General features: G+C 37.2%; 1 protein-coding gene across 17 annotated transcripts in view; it reads left to right on the forward strand.

The window, feature by feature from the left end:
• Window positions 1-20,355, forward strand: part of EPB41L2 (erythrocyte membrane protein band 4.1 like 2) — a 199,768-nt gene that overhangs the window by 92,624 nt on the left and 86,789 nt on the right. For all 17 annotated transcript variants that reach the window (XM_031456314.2, XM_031456322.2, XM_031456323.2 and 14 more), the window contains 2 exons: window positions 948-1,432; window positions 2,459-2,671. In XM_031456314.2, coding sequence (XP_031312174.1) covers window positions 962-1,432; window positions 2,459-2,671 — 684 coding nt within the window. In that variant the 5' untranslated portion in view covers window positions 948-961. The remainder of the gene's footprint in view (window positions 1-947; window positions 1,433-2,458; window positions 2,672-20,355) is intronic.

Raw genomic sequence — 20,355 nt, forward strand, 5'->3', positions numbered from 1 at the left:
AGTTTTCATTAGTTGTGATAGAGTCAATCATGAGATTCATTTTTCCCCACCTATGATGGCTTCATTTGGTTCAGGTTAGGAATCCCTAGACACTTTTCTTATAATCACAAATACCAAGAAAACTGTGTATGAGGTTGGGTGGGATAGAGATTTGGTGTTTTAATTATAGTTTTAGTTCCTTTCTTTGAAGACTAATGTTTGCATTGGAACAGTGTTGGTGAATTATGGGATTTAATAGTGACACAACAAAGAAGTCATTTTTGTTCCAGATTTAATTTTCTTGCAGTTAAGCACTGAACACTTAAAATTCATTTTTATAATACCTAGCAGTTTTGTATAGGTTGGTTTTAATGTGTGGAATTACAGTGAAATGTGTCTTGGAATTTTGTAACATTATCAATAACATTTTCATATCATAGTATAAGGAATACCAAGTATAGAGAAAAGTCATTTTCCTTAAAAAATGAATTTTGGGGGGTGAATTATTATTTAGCTAGATGCAATCAAATAAAACTAATCACTTTTAGAGCTTTTGATGATTTAAATTTTTATCTGTACAGAATCAGAGCTTTTTTCTTTTTCATTATTTCTTTTGGAGGAGATAATTTGATTGATAGATTTTAATGGAGGTACTGGGGCTTGAACCCAGGACATCCTGCAAGCTAAGCCTGTACTCTTACCACTGAGCTCTACCCTCCCCCTCTACAGAACTAGAGTTAATCCTATTGTGATGCTAGTTTTGGTTCTTTGATTCTGATAGAGAATTCTAAACATTGAGGGTAGCAGTCTCCATCTTCTCTTGTGCTTGTGAACCTTCTTCTTCTTTGTTTTCTCCTCTCATCTCTCTGCCATTCCCCTTCCCACCCTTCCTCACCCTGCCCCATGCCTCCAAACCAAAACTGGAAGAGTTTGTAAAATAACTTTTGGTGATTTTGTTTTGTTTATAGTATAAGCTGTGACCATGACTACCGAAGTGGGCGCCACATCTGAAGTGAAGAAGGAATCTGACCAGTTAGCAGATGCAACCAAGGAGAAACCTAAAGAAGTAGCAGAAAATCAGCAGAATCAGCCGTCTGATCTAGAGGAGGAGAAAGGTCCCCAGTCATCTCCTACAGCTGAAAGCCAAAGCAGCACACGCCCCCAGAAGAAGAAAGTGAAAGGTCCCTCTGCGAGCAGGGGGGTTTCTCGGTTCATCCCCCCATGGCTTAAGAAACAAAAGTCCTATGACTTAGTCGTGGCCAAAGACGGAGGAGATAGAAAAGAGCCTTCCCAGGCTGTCGTGGAAGAGCAGGTTTTAGATAAAGAGGAATCTCTTCCCGAAGAAGAACAGCTGGCTAAGGGTGATGCTGACAAGACAGCTCAGAGAAAACAACAGGAGATGAAGGCTGATGTCAAGGAAGAGAAACCTTCAGTGAGCGGTCTGGAGACACAGGTATGTTTGAGAAGTGACTGTCTGGAAATGAAAGCTCTTTGGCATAACCATGTTAACAAAAAGGATTCGTTTGTTTTGAATCATTTCTAGATTTGTTGAATTAAGATACAACCTTGGCTTGCTATATCTGGAATATGGGTCTTGGAGGGTCTACCACAGCCTTCTATTATTCCTTTTAAAACTTTTCTAAAATAATAAAGCAAGAAAAAATCCCCTAGATACGCAGATCATAGAAAATTCATGTCTATTCACTTTAGGGTTAGGCAGGACCTCTCAGAGTCCCACCACCTCTCCTTTTAAAGACGGTGCACCTTTATATCTTTGACTTGATTTATTTAAATGTTCAGTGGCTAGGAGGAAGCAGATTTGTATGTGTGTGCATTTTGGTTGCCTAATGAAGCCTAGGTTTTGCCATGGTATGAAATTATAGTTAGAAATTTTATTATTTGAGATGATATTTAAATTGTTGTTGTTGGGACATAGTTTCTTTTTACTCATTTCATGCTGAAATTACCAAATTGGCAAAAGGAGAAACCTGGCAGTGGATTGGGGAAAAGAAGATGTGGGGAAATATTCTTTCTAGCAAAGTTTTGAAGTCTTTTAAAATCTTAAGCTTAGGGGGAGGGTATAGATCAGTGGTAGAGCTTGTGCTTAGCATGCACGAGGTTCTGGGTTCAATCCCCGGTGCCTCCATTATATAAATGAATAAACCTAATTACCCACCCCTCACAGAAAAGAATTTAATTTTTAAAAAAGTGTTAAATAAAGAGAGAAACTTAAAAAAATAATTGGGAAAGTTTGAGAAGCCCTCACGACCGAGCAGAGCCCAAGAAAACGTGACAGCTACATGTAATGTGGTGTCCTGGATGGGACCCTGGAACAGGACCTTAGATTAAAAAAAAAAAATCTTAGGCTTACGGTGTTTATAACAATCACAGTTCTTATTAAAGATTTTCCTTTTAATGTCTTGTCTTCTGCAAATCGATCAGCTTTAGTATGAACTTAATTTCTTTTTTTCCTTAACAGCCTGTTGAAGCAGTAAGTAAGGAGAGAGAAGAGGAGAAGGTAAAGGAAATACAAGAGGACAAACTGGATGAAGCAGCAAAAAGAGAGACAAAGGAAGTGCAGACCAATGAGCTAAAGGCAGAGAAGGCCTCTCAGAAAGCCCCCAAGAAGACCAAAACCGTCCAGTGTAAAGTGACCCTCCTGGATGGCACCGAGTACACCTGTGGCCTGGAGGTGAGGCAGGGAGCTGACTGGAGAGCTCTCTTGATGTGTGGGATGAAGCATAAGTACCTTCTGCCTTTGTTTGTGGTCTGACACAATGAGCATATTTTGTGTTCCTATAAGCTAGTTTGTCGCAGTTTTGCATTAAAAAACAAGAAAACATAGAAACAATAGTCCCTGACCCTTAGGGGTAAGCAGGGCCCTTGATCTGCCCGTCAGCACTGGTCACATGTATTGGCTGGGGTCTGTTCTGGATTTAAGTAGACATTAAATTGAGTATTACTCATGACTATAAGTGTTTCTTTTCACTTGAAGAAAGAAACATTGCACTGGGTTGACATTTCAAGGTAATGGAATTTCAGCAGTTTAACCCCGGGTGTTTTCTTCCTGAGACAGATAATGATTTAAAGTGTAGCTCATTTATTTAGTTTCATTTAATTGAAAAACAGTCTTGATTTGCCAAGCATATAATTGATTAGCACTGATGCTGACTGAAGCCAATGTAATTTTTTAAAAGCGTTTAATGCCTTATAATTTTATGACCAAAGTGTCTGTTGCTTTTCATAGCTAAATTACTTTATTTACATGACATACTAATAGCTAATTTTACTGAAGAACTGTATGAAGAGCTTTGAATGGATTATCTCAAATAATACTTGTAAAACTCTATATCAGGCAGGTATTATTATGAGTATTCCCACTCTTAAAATGGAGAATGTAAGGCTTAGAGAGGTTAAACTTTTCATCACTAGTTAGTGGTTGAACCAGGACTCTAGCCCTGGCAATTTGTGAAGGTCATGAACTTGACCACTGAACTACTAAGATGAGTGCTTCATGGTCCTTACCTTTATCTTTGGATTAGTTATACAGAACTTTATTTTACTTAGTTTTAACTATTCTGATATTTTAGTTGTTTTAAGAAAAGGAGTGGCAAAAGATGATTAAAAATCCTTAAACCTCTGAGAGAGAGACAGAGAATACTGTGCGTCTCAGTAGCAGGGGGAGGGGGACAATAAGAAAACAATAGAGTGGTGTTCTGAACTTGACTCAGGCCCAGTCTATGTGACCACATGTTCCTTATTTTTACTATCTATCCTCAAAGTTAGGGAGTCTAGATTTTGAGAACTAACTTAAGGATAACTTACATAACTTTATTTATTTTTTTGTTTCTTTGGGGGGGGGTAGTTAGGTTTATTTATTTACTTATTTTGATGGAAGTACTGGGAATTGAACCCAGGACCTCATGCATACTAAGCACACTCTCTACCACTGAGCTATACCCTCCCCTCAAGGATATTCCTTTCCTAGTTTCTAAGACTAAACTAGACAGTTTCATAAATAGGTGGTGGAAGACATGAATAGGTAGTGAATTTTATCTAATGTATTTTCTGCAGCAACTGAGAGGATCATGTTTTTCTAATCGGTTAATGAATTTATATTAATGTTTTCTAACGTTAAGCCATCTTTGAATTCCTAATATAAATACTACTTGTTCATGATGATTTGGCATTGATTTTTCATTTTTAATCTAGGATTTTTTCATATATTGTTTTAAATTTTCTTTTATCAAGTTGTCTTCATCACTTTGTTTTCTGGGTTATAGTCTAGCCTCATAAAGTTGCTTACCTGTTAATATTCTCTGGATAAGTTTGGATAAATTAGAGATTTAACTATTCTTTGGAGATCCTGGTAGAAGTTGCCTTTAAAACTGTCTTGGGCTGGTGGCCTTTTTTGTGGGAAAAATAAGGTTGGGGGTATTTTTAAATTTTTAATCATCTGATTTTCTTACAGTGTGTTTCTGGTTTTTCTTGAATCAGTTTGAGTAATTCATATTTTTAGTGGAAACTGCCCTTTTCATCTTATTTGACAAATCTATTGGTATGAAGTTTTTCATAGTATTCTTATCTTGTATATTTGATTTTAACTTCATTTGTTGTGTTATTTACTTTTTCTTTATCATTCTTGCTGCAGAGTTAACCATTTTAATCTTTTCTTTCAAAGAAAAAGCTTGGTTTTATTTGATTTATATTTTGTAATATTTTGTTCTTTATTTTCTCCTTGGGATTCTATCTTTTTGCTAATTTCTTGAGTTGAATACTTGGGAAAAAGATGTATGCTTTATGCTTTCATGGCTGTAATTTCCCTTCATGTGCCTCTTGTTCAGTGCACAAGTTTTGAAATACTGTGCTTTTAATTGTCATTCAGTTCTTAATATTTTCTCAAGCCCATTATGGGTCATTTTTGACCACTGAAGTTTTTATTAGTGTGTTTTTAAATTTCCAGAGTGTGTCTGTGTTTGTGGGTGAATATATGTATACATGTCTTGTGGGGAGAGGACATTTTTCTTTTGTTCAGATTTCCTGTTTTATTACATTGTGGTTAGAATGTGGTCTAAGTAAAAGATTCTGTTGTATTTGTTAAGGCTTGCTTTGTAGCCTAATGTGTAGTCAATTTTTATAGTAGTTCTTCTGAGTTTGGAAAAGTGTATTATCCTTTCATTGTTGCCACAGGTTTCCAGTTTGTCCTCTTGATCAGACTTATTAATTATATGGGTCAGGATGTCTGCATAGTAATTAACTGCCTAGGGGTGTGTGTTAAAGTCTCTATAATGGTTGATTTAGGAGTTTCTTTGTATTTCTGTAAGTGTATACTTTATAAAATTTGAGGCTAGATTGTTAGATACATGCCTGTGCAGAATTGTATATTCTTAGACTTTCCCTTTTTACCATCATATGATACCTTAACATTTATTTAATATTAATATTTCCATACTAGCTTTATTTTGCGAAGGACTGTCTGGACTTCTATTTTTACCTCTTCTTCCTTTTTTTTTTCCTTAAAAAAATTTTTTTTTGTTCTTTTTTTATGTCTTTTTTAGGGGGGAGGTATTTAGGTTTATTTGTTTGTTTATTTATTGTTTATTTTTTTAATGGAGGTACTGGGGATTGAACCCAGGACCTCGTACATCCTAAGCATGTGCTCTGCCAACTGAGCTATGTCCTCCCCTTTTTTTGCTTTTAAACATTGTATTCTTATGGCTTTGAGGGGACATGTTTCTTAATCCCATTTGAGGATTCTGTCTTTTCACTGGTGAATTTAGGTCATTTATTTCAGATGATAACTGAAATATATGATTTTGGGTTGTCTTATTTTTCTTTGTTTACTTGAATTTATTTCCCGTTTTCCCCTTTACTTTTATTCAGGAGTGATCTTTGGTGTTTCACAGACACACCTGACTCAGTAAAGTCTAATACTGATCACTGTGCCTCCCTCCTCCTTTCCCCATCTTGTTTAGCACACATATATTCATCATCCAGTCTCATTTTGGAATGGTACAAAATAAAGCAATTTCTTACATGTGTGACGAGTCCCTCTTCTATGATATATGCAAAATCGAGTCATTTTTTAAATAGATCTTTTGAGCAGAGTTTAGAAAGTATTCAAAGTTGAAAGCAGCAATGTTGTTCTTTAATTCACCAAGGCTTAAATTGGTTGGGGAAGCAGAGGAGTCTTTATTTCAATGACTGTTAATTTACAGAGTATCTTTTAGCTAGTAAGTGATTAGTTAATGTACCGTTACAAGAACAAATTTTTGAGGAGAGTAGCTGAATTTGAAATAAGTTTGTAGCTTATGTGTTGAGTAAACATTTCTTTTTCCCTGTCAAATACAAAGCAAAACGAAATTTGAGTAGACGTTAGTGATGTGATCCCACAGCAGATTTTATGTACCAACAGTTCACTGGAATTCTAGGCAGTGACCATATCTGATTATAGGCCGTAATTCATCAGTGTCATAATAGCTGTTGTAACAATGCAGACCTTAGAAGTGTCATTCCCTCTTTTGATTAATTTTTCTTTTATCCAGTTCTTTGCATCTGGGTTCTCTGAGTGCTTGCTTAGTGTCATTGGAATGGGTCTGATACTGAACAGACTGCTCTCACTTCCTCTTTTGAGCAGAGCCTGAATGACAGCCATCACATGGTTTGAGCATGCTCCTGTTTCCCAGTTTCAGCGCTACCTTAGACACATCGGGTGACATGCTGATGCTGCATATCTGTCGTTCTGTAGCCCCACACCGGAAGTTGGTGTCTGAGGACTACTTGGGGTGGGGAAGTATGTTGTAGGAAACTGTCGCTGTTAACGAACTTGCAAGCACTAAAGGAAATGAATACACTGTAGGAAATACTTTTACTTTATTTGGTTGGAGAGATTAGATTTGTTTCCATCTGTTCACTGTCATCAAAGATTATAAGTATGTCTAGCATGGCTTCGTAGATGTTTATAGTTATTGTTTGCTTTTTGTCTTTTTGTATGTACATGTATCTAATTTTCAGTTAGACCTTTAGATTATAGCATGCCCACTGAAGGGGGCCTACATGTCTTCACTCAGAGCACCTACAACAGAGAGGAGCATGGCCTGTGCAGAAAATCTCGAGGAGCTGGGACAGCCTGACTTAATGGACCTTATAGAGCAGGAAGAGGTTCTAGAAGGCCACACATGCCAGGGTGGGACACTTAAAACTGATTGATAGAGCAAAAAGGAGCTGGGAAGAAATGGACCAGAGGATGTAAAGTTATTAGTATATAAGACCTAACAAGATCAAGAATGCTATTTAGATACTAAGACATGGCTGCAGGCGTTTAAGGGGGCTTCTTTATTCACTGCGTTGGTTATGATGCACACAAGTGGTCTTTATAGATATGACTTTATCAATATGATTAGGGAAAGTTGGGCGGTTTCCTGTTTATCTGTCAGTAACATTTGGTCTGACAGATAAAACAGGCTTGGTGCAACAATAGCACCCCTTTTAAACCATTTAATGTCAGTGTTACTGTATTAACCAAATGATTTTCTTAAAACATAATTCTTGCGAATATTTTTGTTTGTTTGGTGTCCTGATGTCTCTGTTTCACAGACTACTCCCTTAAAATAGCTAGATCGATCTCCGTATGTCCATCTGTGTTCCCCTCCCCACCCCGCCCTTTTCTGGCTCTCTATTTCTACATTCTTTCTCCTGTGGGCCATTATGAGCCTATTCTTGAACCTCAGGAATTAAGTGGAGAAGACTGCCCACGGAGCCAAGGCAGCACCATTTTCAAAAACTAATTGTTATCTTTGGAGTCTGCATTCTTTCGTGGAAAGAGTGTATATTAATATTAAGTGGATAAAAATGCTTCACACACAATATTTATGAGCATAAATATTGGATAACAGTGCATTTTTAGAGAATGTAATTAAGTAAAAAAATATGGAAATGCTTGACTTTAATTAATGTTATTTTTGGCTTATATAACTAACAATAGGCTTATTGCTAAGCCATGCGTTATTTTTGACGCAAGGCCGAGTCTGTCTTTGTGCATTTGTTCCAAACCTTGTGTAAAGTATTATTTCATTGAAGTTAGTGAAAATTGTGACTTCCATTTTATACTAATTTATCATCTCTTGATAAGAAACTGAAATCTCAAACATTAAAAAAAAACTTTAATTTGAAGATTACTATTATTTAGTGAAGAAAATTTATAATTTCTATTCTCTGATCTCTATCTATTTGTATCTCATTGAGATATTTAATGGTATGTGACAAGCTCCTTTGGTGCCAGATTTTAACTGTAAAGAATTTTCGGGAGTCTCCTGAATTCTGCATGCTTATTCCAGAGACTCCACTATAGGAGGACTCTTGTGATGTCGCCACTGAAGTCATTTACATACTCAGTGTGTTAAAACAGCAGGGCTCTTTCCTCTAACGGAAAATACAGTTGGAGCCATGGATTTAAAGTCAGGAGATCTATGTTTATTTTTCTTTTGACTCTCTGGATGTCTTGGGGAAGTCGCTTCCTCTTTTTCTTCTATTCTCAGATTGCAAAGTAAGAATGAAAATATTTGCTTCCTCTATTTCTGGAACTGAACTGGCTTTACTGCAGCTGATAAGTCTGTATATGTATATTTTAAAGTCTGCAAATAAATGTGAAAGTTCCTGTAAGACTTGGGAAGCACGAGTGAATGTGCATTTGAAGTTAGAGTTGCTCACATTTTCCTCTGGCATCTGAAAGTTGTTCCCACGTGTTGATTTTGTCTGAGAATTGAGGGCATTGTTCCTGCCCACACAGGAATGTCAGGACCATTTTTCTCAGTGCTGTGAATAAGGCTATCAGAATGTAGGCTCTCTTCGTCAGTGTTCTGATGATAAAAGTATTTATCAGACAGTAGAATGTGTCAAGGTCTTTCTTGCCTTTCTTGTCTATAGCACTGGCCTCAGAAAGCCAACTTGCTCTTACAGCTTTTGAGTGTGTTTTATGTATTTACTTGGTTGTCTACTGTCACCCTCCAAGGCTGTTCTTTCAGACTTCCATAATTGACCCTTACTAGGTTTACTGGTTAACTGATTTTAACTATCTGCATTCTTGCAGAGGATCTGGTCGTTGTGGCTCTCTCCAGACTCCCATAAAATAGTGTTAGATTTAAATATGATTTAAAGAGAACTATAAACAATTTAATTGGCATATATTATATGCAGTTTAAAATTCCAGTGACATAGGTCCAGATGGAATGTCTCTGGCTAACTGTCCATTTATCCTTTAGCTCAAAAAAGGAATTTAAGGTAATAATTCTATACAGTAACTGAATTTTTATTTACTTACTGGGAGAAGGCTACCATGCTATGCCTAGGGTTGAATACTTTGGTCCAGCTTACAGACCATGAGGAGTTCACAGGAGCAGAGCATACTCATTAGCTGGGCATGCTATTAAGTATGACCTCAGATGCCTTTTGATGCTGTTAGGTACGACCTCAGACTGTCTTTTGATCTCTCTTTTGCTATAGGATTTTCTGTGTTTTCCTCTGCCAGCCAAATTGGTCTCCCAATCAAGCACTGAATTGTCTGTCCTTTCTTCAGGTTTCTGAGCAGACTATCTCTGCCGTTTCGACTTCCCCATCTGCACGATTTCTCCCTATCTTTTTTTGCTCAACTTAAATTCAGCTTTCTGAATGTTTTTTCTTCCTCCAAACTTGTTTGCACCATTAATTTGACAGTTAATCATGTGCTGCCCTGTGAAAGAGTCTCTTGTGTTGTGTTGAGCAACGGCTAAGCCCTTGTATTGTTGTTTGATTTTTCTCATGCTTACATTGTTTCTTCACCTGGACTGTTAGTTCCTTGTGAAAAAAGACTTTCTTCTTTCTTCCCAAAAGGGCATTAACACAGGGCTTTGCCTATAATACTTCTCATAGAAAAGTTAATTGTTGATTTAGTTCTCTCTTTCTTGTACGTGTGTAAAATTTTCATCTTTGTCTAAGCTAAATGCTTGTGTTTGCTTGTTTATGTTCCTAATTTGTCGCTCCATCCTCTCCAATTAGAAAAGAAAGATTTGTGTGTGTATGTATATAGTCCCTCACTCCCTCATATTACTTCTTCTGCCCACAGGTGCCCTTCTTTTTATTTATTTATATATTTATATTTTTTAAGAGGTAATTTGATTTCTTTATTGAAGTATATTTTATCTTCATTATGTTAGTTTCTGATGTATAGCACAGTGATTCAGGTAATACATATATATTCTTTTATATATTATTTTTCACTATAGGTTAGTACATGATATTGACTATAGTCCCCTGTGCTCTACAGTAGGACCTTGTTGTTTATCTATTTTATATGTAATAGTTTGTATCTGCTAATCCCGAATGCCCTGCTTTTTAAATGCTTAGAAAAGGGTAGTCTAACTTCTTGTATGAACACTTCATGGACCTAAATAAATGAAAAGATTTATTGAATTTCTTTAAAGGCTGTGAACCTGCCAGGTGTGAGAGCCATGCAGAAGTGGGCAAGGTATGGTCTTGGCCCTTCAGGATCTCACAGCCTAGAAGGAAGCGGACTCCCAAAGGCCTCACAATTCTTTCACACAAATCCGAGCTGCCACGGGTCAGGTTGCTGGCTGGCTGGGTATCAGCTGGGCTTGGAGAGGAGAATATAATTAATACCTTACTCCCTGCCTCTTTTTCTCTACTGTTCCTCTTCTCTTGAGCAAACTAAAGAGTATAATATGGTTTTAATTTCTCAGCTGTCAGCATTCAACCACATGGTTTCTCCTTGGCCTTCCCCACTTTGGGTTCCACAGTCTGTGGATTGCCTCTTTTGCCCTTGTGTCAATGGGTTTTGAAAGCTTGAAACTTGAACTTCTCACTCTCAGTGACCACCCTGACATAATTTTGAAGGCCACACCCATCTCTGCCTCCCGTTTCCCACACATGCTGCCAGACATGCCAGCACCATGGGAATTTACCATTTAGGAAGTTTTTACTCTAACCTGAAGGTGGTAGTGGAACCAGCACCAGATGTTTGAATTAGTTTTCTCTTTTGGAATAAAAATTATTTGAAGGAAGAATAACATTTGAAATGGTGGGGAAAGTCCTTTTCAGAGTAAAATTTGTACTTTAGAATCTGTTCAGATACATTTTTGTCACTCTATAAAAGAAGTCAGTATTAAACATTTTTAACTCCTTTTCTGAGTTCATCAGATAAGATGTAATTTATTTTTCTGTCATCCAACAAAAAAAAAGTATCTTTTGTTAAACCCATTCTGCCCAGAATCCCTCTGTTTTCATTACGGTTTTATTTCCAGTCTCTTCTCCAGGCGTCTCTTGAGCCAATTCAAGATGTTTCTGACTTAGTTTTTATTTCTCAACTGTTAGGATCAGGGAGGAGAGTATTTGGCAAAACTTCCTACCTCTCTGTTTCCCCTCCCCCGATTCCTTTGGCGATGTGTGCAGGAGCTTGAATAGGGGGCAGAGATTTGAGTCTGGCCTTTACCTGTGAGCATTGTTTAATCTATTTCACAGAAGCTCGAGCTGGGACCATTCTTTCCATCCACTGCTTCCACAGCAGGATGCAGACTCCGCGGCCTCGTGGAAACATGGACAAAATTTATCATCTCTATTTACAGCACTGTAATATGATATGCTAACATTTGGACCCTAAAGGGATTGAATGGAATATAATAAAAATGGCCCCCAAAAAGCGCTGGGCTAGTCAGAAAAACAATTCTCTATGCAAGGTGGCTAAATGATTAAAGCACTGGGAAATGATCTGTCAGATTGCTATTTTTGTATTTATTTAGTTATGCTTTCCAACAGAGTTTCACATAAACTCTGTTAGAAAACTTATGACTAGGAATATTATTCTACCTTTTTTTTTTTAAACTCTTGTGCTCTGGAGAGACAACCTCAAAACAAAAGCTCCATCCTCCCTATTAACTGAACTACATTTTATAACGTGCTGCTTTGCAGAATATGCCATTTTGATCTGTTTTGAGGTTGAGTCTGATTTTATGCATTGTCTGGTTATTGACATGGAGGAAACTTAATCTGAGTCTTATGATCTTGTTTGTCATATTTGTTGATCTCTTTCCATATTTCTGTCGGCAGCAGTTTAAAGTGATTTGAATAGGGATGCTCTAATAAGCTGTTCTGTAGCACAGACAGCCTGTATGAATCAAATGTCAAAATTCATTCTAGGCAAATAGTTTACAGAGAATGTGCTAGCCTACAGAAGTTTGCTGCTTACAGTTTTTGAAATCAGTTTTGATGGAAGTGGTACTTAACAAGTTTTGAAGAAGGTATTTAGAACAATTTGGTGTGCTCGTCTGGCTGGAAGTTTGATACCAGCCTCTTTATTTAATCTAACAGTTTTAGTCACCACTGTTTTCTAAGAGGTGATAGTTTTCACAGATTTATATCAAGTTTTGCTATTTAAAGGGAATGATAGAAAAAGCTAGACAAAAAGAATTTGGATTTTCGCTTCTTAAAAGTTGTTTCATTTCATTATATACCTCCATTAGTGATGGTATATAATTTTTAAGAAAAAAAGTTAAGTCATTATTTGCCTGGTATTTTATGATTTTGGTCTCAAAATAGTATTCATTTAAATATATATTGTGAGTTTAGAAATAATTTTTATCCCCTAATATTGATTTGGTTTCTGAGAAGATAAAGAAGTATGAGGTATAATTTGTCTTCTTAAATTGCTGATAGATTTTACTTTCAGAGATTAACTTTACATGTGAAACAACATGCAGATAGTTGATAAAGTACTGTTTATGGTTTAGATAAATAAAAATGCAGAAGTGCCAAGTTATTATGGGCTGGAGTTGGTAAGCAAATCTTCGCTGAGGAGAAAGGAACTCTTAGACGTTGAAAAATGATGCATTTAGGAAAACTCAGCGATGCCTAGCTTAGTACATTTTGAAAATGGTTAAATAGTAGAATCCAAGCAGAAATTTGGGGTTATAAGAAAAGACTTGGATGCCTACTTCCTTATATGTCTAGGACAGCATAGTAAAATGTAAACTTTGTTAGGAGTAAGCCACGCTTTGCCTGACCAGTGTTGCCTTTTTTGGCCCAGGCTTTCCTTGGCTTGGCTTTGACTAGAAATTCTCCCATCTTGCAAAGCCAGAATACCACTGGGGTTCAAATTGGTTAATCTCTTCACTTCTGCTAAACATTAAGAAGAGGTGAGCTCCCACCCATAGGAGAGGTTGCAAAGAAAATGTCAAATATAAATAAATGCATGGACTCTCTCACTCACCCTTTTCCAGTCTGCTTTCCAAAATTTTGTTGGCTCCGATTCCATTCTCTTTCTCCTTTCCCTTGTCGGAGGGAAAATGAATATGAGCATGTGCTCACATGTGTCCACACACCACATCATTTTAGAAGAGCTCCCATAGAGAGCAGAGCTAAATGTGTGTATTCAATCCACCATCTGTAATTAGAATTCCACTTTCTACTTAGGAAAATCTCAACAGGGAGCCTGTTTTGTCACTAGGATAGGATGAAGTGGGCCTTCCTTCTCAATTTAGCACATATCAAAGTTGCCAGGAGGTTTTCTGGATATCTTATTATAAAAAGAAGTGCCTGTGGTAGCTTTAGTAGCATCTGTTTTGACATTATTCATTGTTTTTCTTGCAAATTCTTTTGGTTAGTTTTCATTTTCTTGCTTCATTATTTCCTGCAGGTGTCTATATAGTCCATTTTATTTTGCATGTGTGTTTAACTGGGCCAAGAGGAGTGGGTCACCATAGAAGAAAGGATGGAAATGCTATTCTGCTTGAAATATGCAGTCAGACTGTTTCATCTATCTACATGTGTTGATTTTACTTAGGTTTTTCAGTAAATGTTAAACCGTCTCCAAATTCTGCTGGAAAACTTATGATGGGCTTTAGTATTCACATTTGGGCATATTACTGACCTAATAGGCTTGGGGATGGGGGTTGAAGTTTGGAAGGGGAACAAATGGTCTGAAACCCATTTGCCATGTAAAAATATTATTTCCATTGGAAAAGATTCTGAATTTCAAGTAGATGTCACATGTCACTCTGCATTTTATGATAGAAGTAATATAGGAGGGCTTTGAGTTGACCATCTGGATATGTGAAGAAAGGACATTTCCAGCTTATAAATAGGTTATATGTACACATCATACATCAGTAAATTATTTATTTGGAGAATATGTTTTCCCATAGAAAGAATGCACAAATGATTAGAATTCCAAGTGGATTTGTAAAAGTCTATACATTAAGTTTTTGAACTGAGTTCTGGGTGCTAAATCTCTGAGCAGGTGGACAAAGACAGAATTTCTACCCCATTTTTTTCTAATTCAGGTTTAAATTTTAAGTCCCTTTTTTCATATCATTTCCTGATTTTTCACTGCTTTTCCCCCTTAGACTTTCTTGTTCCTAGTTCCATGATATCCTGTTACTCTTTTGTAGTATTATAATACAAAAAATGCTGTGTATAATACAAAAAAAACCCCCACCTGCTATCCTATGCTTCCTACCTACTTTTTCTCCATCAGGAATCAAAATTCCTCAAATTTCTCAAATGTAACAGATCTCCCAGCTAAGTAATGAGAGGATCAGCAGTCTGAGTGAGTGACTTTCAGTGGGTGGGTGATTACCTGTATGGTCTTCTGTGAGATATTTGCATTTTAACAGAAACCTGTTCACGCTGAAGAATCACAAGTGGTAGAATTCCACTCATGAAGCCAAGGGCGATGAGGCAATGAAAGTGGTTTGTGAATGGGGTAGAGGGCCGGGGTTTTGGCATCTTTGGATCAGGTGGATGCACTGCTGGTAGGGTGGTCTTTTGGGGAGCCATCCAGACGCTCCCTGCCTTTCCTGCTTCTGAACCCCCACATTTCTGATGCCTCACTGTTTTTCTCCTTATGTAGTTGAATTAATTCATTTGCATGTGTTTTAAGTCAAACTCAAAGATTCATCTGTTTCCCCCTCTGTTTCCTCTTGGTTAACAAAGACCTTGCCACTCTGTCTTTTGTTTTATTTTAGTTTGTTATTCATGTCCCTGGAATGAAAAACTTATACTTGGGGGGAAATGTCAAGCTAAATGGAAACACGGTTGCCTCAGATCTGTGTTTAAAAACTGAGATAGCTCAAAATGAAATGGATTTTTTTCCCTCAGATTACCCATAAGTTGCTGGTCATTGAATTCAAGAATCAGGAATTCAGGTGGTGAGGTATAAGGAAATTACTGTTGCTAAGAACCTCCTCAAGACCTTTCCCTCTGTATCAGATCCTGTTTGTCTCTGTTTTACAATAGTAAAGTAAATATTTAAGTGATTAAGAGTCTTCTGCATTACAACTTGATTTCCACTTTGATCAATTGTTAAAAAAATTCTTTAAACGTACTTTAAACATTCCTGGCCAATAGACGTAAGAATAGTTTCATGGGGCCTGGTTTGTGATAAGAACTATAGTCCAACAGGTGCCTTGTGTTTTTTTACCTGGTGATTTCTTGCCCAAAGAAATCTTCTCAGGTATAGTTGTTACTAGAGATTGTCAGGTCAATTTTGTATCTGACACTTTTTAAAAAGGATATTAAGTGAAATGTTGAGCAATTGATGTATCATTTAGTGGGTTGGGTCCTGGCTTTTGTGTCCAGGTCTTTGAAAGGAGTGAAAGGTGAGTCTACTCCATTGGGTGTTGCCTAGCCAGACTGAAAGTGCAAGGTGATGGACTTGGAGTGTGAGGGCTGATGGTCTTACTCTGGGAGAGGAGATCTGTTTGCCAACCTGGGTGTCAGCTTTGCTTCATAGTCAGAATCCTTGGTTAAGCTTTTAATTTACACACACACACACACACACATTTACTGAAGTATGGTCAGTTTACAGTGTGTCAATTCCTGGTGTATAGCACAATGCTTTAGCCAGAGCTTTTTAAAAATACAGAAATACAGTGAAAATACTCTGTAGGATACTGTAACGGTGTGGTGGAGACACGGCATCATACATTTGTCCAAACCCACAGAATATTTAGCACCAAGAGTGAGCCCGAATGTAAACTGGATGGTTACGATGTGTTAGTTATATAACAAACGTACTGCTCTGTGGGGGATTTGATAATGGAGGAGCCCAAGCATTTGTGTGGGTATAGGGTACATGCAAAATCTTTGTATTGTTTGTTCAATTTTTCTGTGAACCTAAAACTGCTCTAAAAAATAAAGTCTAATACAAAAACTAAAAAAAAAAAAAAAAAAAAAATACAGATGCCAAGTGCCACCTTTGAAGATTTTGATTCAGTGGGTGTGATGCTAGACTCAAGCAGCTGTGCAGCCAGAATCAAGAACTACTCTGAGAGACCATAACATTGTCTACCAAGGCTCTTCTGGGCAGAGCACCTGCTCCCCAGGTATGGGGGGATTCCTTAATCAGTTCTGTGTTGAAATATTAACGTGGCTGGTGGGAATTACCATTCCTTAGTAATAAGAAAGTGAGTGGAGTTGAGACCCTTGATTAAGACTGCAGATAATCTTATTAAGTGTCTGGCTGAATTTATCTGGATATATTTTTGCTTTGAGCAAAGCCCAGCATAAAGTAAGGGTTTGATAAGTATTAGCTGTAATTATCATCATCATTATAAACTCCTGAGATTGGGTATTTTTTTCCTCAGGATTTTACCATTATTCTTGAACATTTGATGAAAATGCTCAAGTCCTTTGCCTTGGCTGAATTCCCAGTATCTTGTTCTTATATTTTATCAATAACTTTGCAACTTGAAAGGCTCATAATATAAACATATACCATTTAAATAATCAGGTTGACTTTGTAGTTTAAAGAACTTGCTTTGATTCAAAAATTAAACTTTAGTTAGTAATTTTATAAGCAAGAAGAAAAACAAAATTTAAGAACAATGTACTTTATATTGAAATTATGAATAAACTAATCTCTACTGTCCAAAGACTTAATCCTCTTATTGGAGAGTCAGAAGAGAGACATAGGCCATAGCCAGTTGGATTAAGAAAATAACGCTGAAGATCAATTTATTTACTTAAACTAATAATCACTAGAAATAGACATAGAGTTAGATTTTGCATATGAGAAATCGCAGGCTTTTTGGCTATCATATACTACAATACCATTCCATTAAACTTTTATTACCAGAGGAAGGCATTTAAGGGATTACATTTTATGAACAGCTGAGCAGCTGACATGTATTAGAACTAACAGGGGTGCTTATTATTCCTTATCATTTAGTTAAAGCCAAAACGTAAGTATAATTTCTTGTGTAAAATTTGTGTGTGGATATTTAGGTTTCATCAACAAATAATGGTTTGCGTAACAAGCTTCAAGATCCATTACTCCGGAGGTTTTGTGAGGTTTTCTGAAGCTCCATTCCGGAGGTTGGCTTTCAGATTACCCTGGAGCCAGCTTGTTTGGTTTCTGTAATAGCTGTTAGCAGATCTGTTCTGCAGTTGGAGATCGAAGTCCTCCAAGAGGGCATCTCCTGGTTACTAGCTGATTCTTGTGTCCGGAAAATGGATGAAAACCTGTGGTTTGTTTTCTATACCCACCTTAGAAATGTAGGATGTGGCTATGGACGAACGATTAAAAGTTTGATGTTGTATCTATTAAAACTAAAAATTAGCATTTATTTGCCATTTTCCATATACCATAAAATGAAACATATTTTTCTATCTTGTTTGCGATCTCAACTTACCTGGTTGCATATGAGATGAATTGTGTGCTCAGCTAAGAATTCTGAAACATTTTAAAACCCAGCAGACTGGGGTAGAAAAGTATTCCATCTCATTACTGCATTGAGACTTGAGTGGACTTGGAAGCACTGAGCTCATGAAATAGGGTCTTACTTCGAGAAGAAAGGCAAGCTCCTCTGCCCTTGAGGAGTTAGTAAGATATATATGCATGTGATTTTATTAAAGGTGAACCTGTATGCTTCCAGCTAACATCATTGGAGGATACAGTTACTGGAGGGTGTTATGTAGTATGTTCTGGTCTTATGTGTGTGTTTTGTAACAGCCTTTTGATTTTTATTTCTAGTACCTCAGACTACATTGAATAGTATTTTATGTCATTCATGTCAACAACACTGCAAAATTTCCCCCATGTTCATTCATAATTCCCTGAATCCTGTGTATGGAAAGAAATAGAGACTTTAATGAACTGTGAGAGGATTTTTCTTTTTCTCCCTCCCCTTTTGGAGGCAAGTCTTGAAGGAATATTATACAAGAAAGATTTCTTCTTACCATTCTTTGTAGTGACTTATAAGAAACCTACATGCTTATGTAATTTTGATAATGCATGTCTATCTGTTGATAGACATATATACAAATTTTTCCTGGTCATTAATGAAAATTAAGTTTGAAAAATTTTTCAACTACTCAAAATAAAAACAATAGATGTGTGTGTATGTGTATATATATCTTTATATCTAATTTATATGTTTATATATTTTATATATAATACACACAAATCATTCTTTTTTAAGCAATTGGAAAACCTTTTTCAGACTTCATAATTGATCAGGGGAACTTAAAAAAATCCTCTTTTACTATAAATGACTCATTTACTTCTGGAATTATATTTTTGACACAACAATAATTGGATGTGGTTTCCTCTTTTTTTTTTTTTTTCGCCCATATTTCAATGATCTTTTGGGACAGAGGTGTGTCATTCAGATTGGTAGGGAAAGAATGATGTGATAAATGATGGTCCGAGACTATTTAAGACACTGTCTTTCCCCTTCTGTATGGTTTTCTTTGATTTCCTCCAGCCCCCACCCCCACCCCGTGACAGTGTCTCAGTTGTCATGTTTGCCCTGTGCATACCTTTCTTCCCTTGGCCTTTTATACTTGCATAGTGTAGTTTAGTGCGGGTGCAGAATACATAGCTCCGGGGCTGTGATGTATGGATTGCATTGTGCGCTTCCCAGCACCATCTCCTCGGCGCACAATAACTGCAGTGTGGAGGGGCCTACACGGAGACAGCAATGGTGCTTTATAAACCGCCAGTGGTGTGTGGCGTCCACTGCAATCCGCCGGGTAAGCAGTTGCACAGATTCCTGCAAGTTGAGAGGCCTCCAGAAATGTCATGTTTTGGCCTCAGTAATGAATGCCGCAAATAACAGCACAGGCACGGAAAAGGACTTTGCATCTCAGATTCCAGCCTGCCTTTCTTCGGCGGGGTTTCCTTATAGATTGCTTTGCCCACCCTCCGCCCCCTCCCAAAGACAGTTCCCTAAAGCTAGTCTCCCAATCCTTGACTAATAAATAATTTAAACCCATCTATATTGTCTTGTTTTGTCTCTCTCCTTTGAATATCTCTCGTGTTATGCACTCTTTTTAAAGGAAAAAAAAAATCTGATACCTGGGAAGGAGACCAAAGGACTTTCTTTGTTTAAATTTTCAACCCATTGATTTTATATTGTTTTTCATGGTGTCAGTGGGGCTAGGGAGAGGCAGACGGAGAAAATTAGATTGTAAAGCTTGTTGGCATTTAATGTAGAAAGGAAGATTTCTTTTCGAAGTGTACTTGGCAAGTTTATTAGCTGCTGTTTAATTAAACTGGTGCTACATTATCAGAATAGAGATGAACACAGTTTGTACTTATAAAGATTCTAGAGTAAGAAGGGATATAAAGCAAAGGCATGCTTCAGATAGTAAGAAGAAATGACAGAGACTGATGTCTTAGTGAAGGAATGTGCAAAGACTGCAAAACCCCACCACCCTCTTTAGCGTAAAGGTGGGGCATGGCCGGCTCTTCGGAGACAGGGACAGGTGGACTTTTCTGCTGACGTCATTCCTCTGGTTCTTAAATATTTGGAAATGCTCTAATTACTAAGGAAGAGTCTGAGTACAATGTAGAATTGTGAAAATAAAATGTAAGCCTGTGGTTGTTCTTCTCCTTGAATCTAGTTGGCAGTGTGTGTGTGGTTGAGTTCCTTGAATATCTATGGGTTGGTAGTCCATGAGCTGGAGCCAGGAGATTGCATCAGTCTGAGAGCCAGGAGACCTGATTTCTAGACTCAGCTCTGCTAACTCTTTGGCTGGCATAATAGCACCAGGCCATTCCATCCAGCGTATCTTTTGGCCTACTAGTGAGCTAAGTACTCAGTGACGTGCTGCTGAAGGAGACATTGAGGTAAGACATACTTTTGCTGAAAGAATCCAGTCTTCAGAAATAATAAATATCAAAAGAAGTAGAATTTAAGAGTAAGTACCATTAGTGTGAAATAAAGTGCTTGAAGGAGAAAGATGAATATTGGGAGATTGGAATAGGTTTCATAGAGAAGGGAAATTCGGAGATTTGTCTGGAGGTAGTGTTTCAACAGCTGGAAATAAATCAAGGTAGTAAAGAAATTTAGAATATGTCTTGGCAAGTCAGTAGTCCTTTTTATC

The sequence above is a fragment of the Camelus dromedarius genome, chromosome 6 (assembly GCF_036321535.1).
Source record: "Camelus dromedarius isolate mCamDro1 chromosome 6, mCamDro1.pat, whole genome shotgun sequence".
Taxonomy (NCBI): Eukaryota; Metazoa; Chordata; class Mammalia; order Artiodactyla; family Camelidae; genus Camelus; species Camelus dromedarius.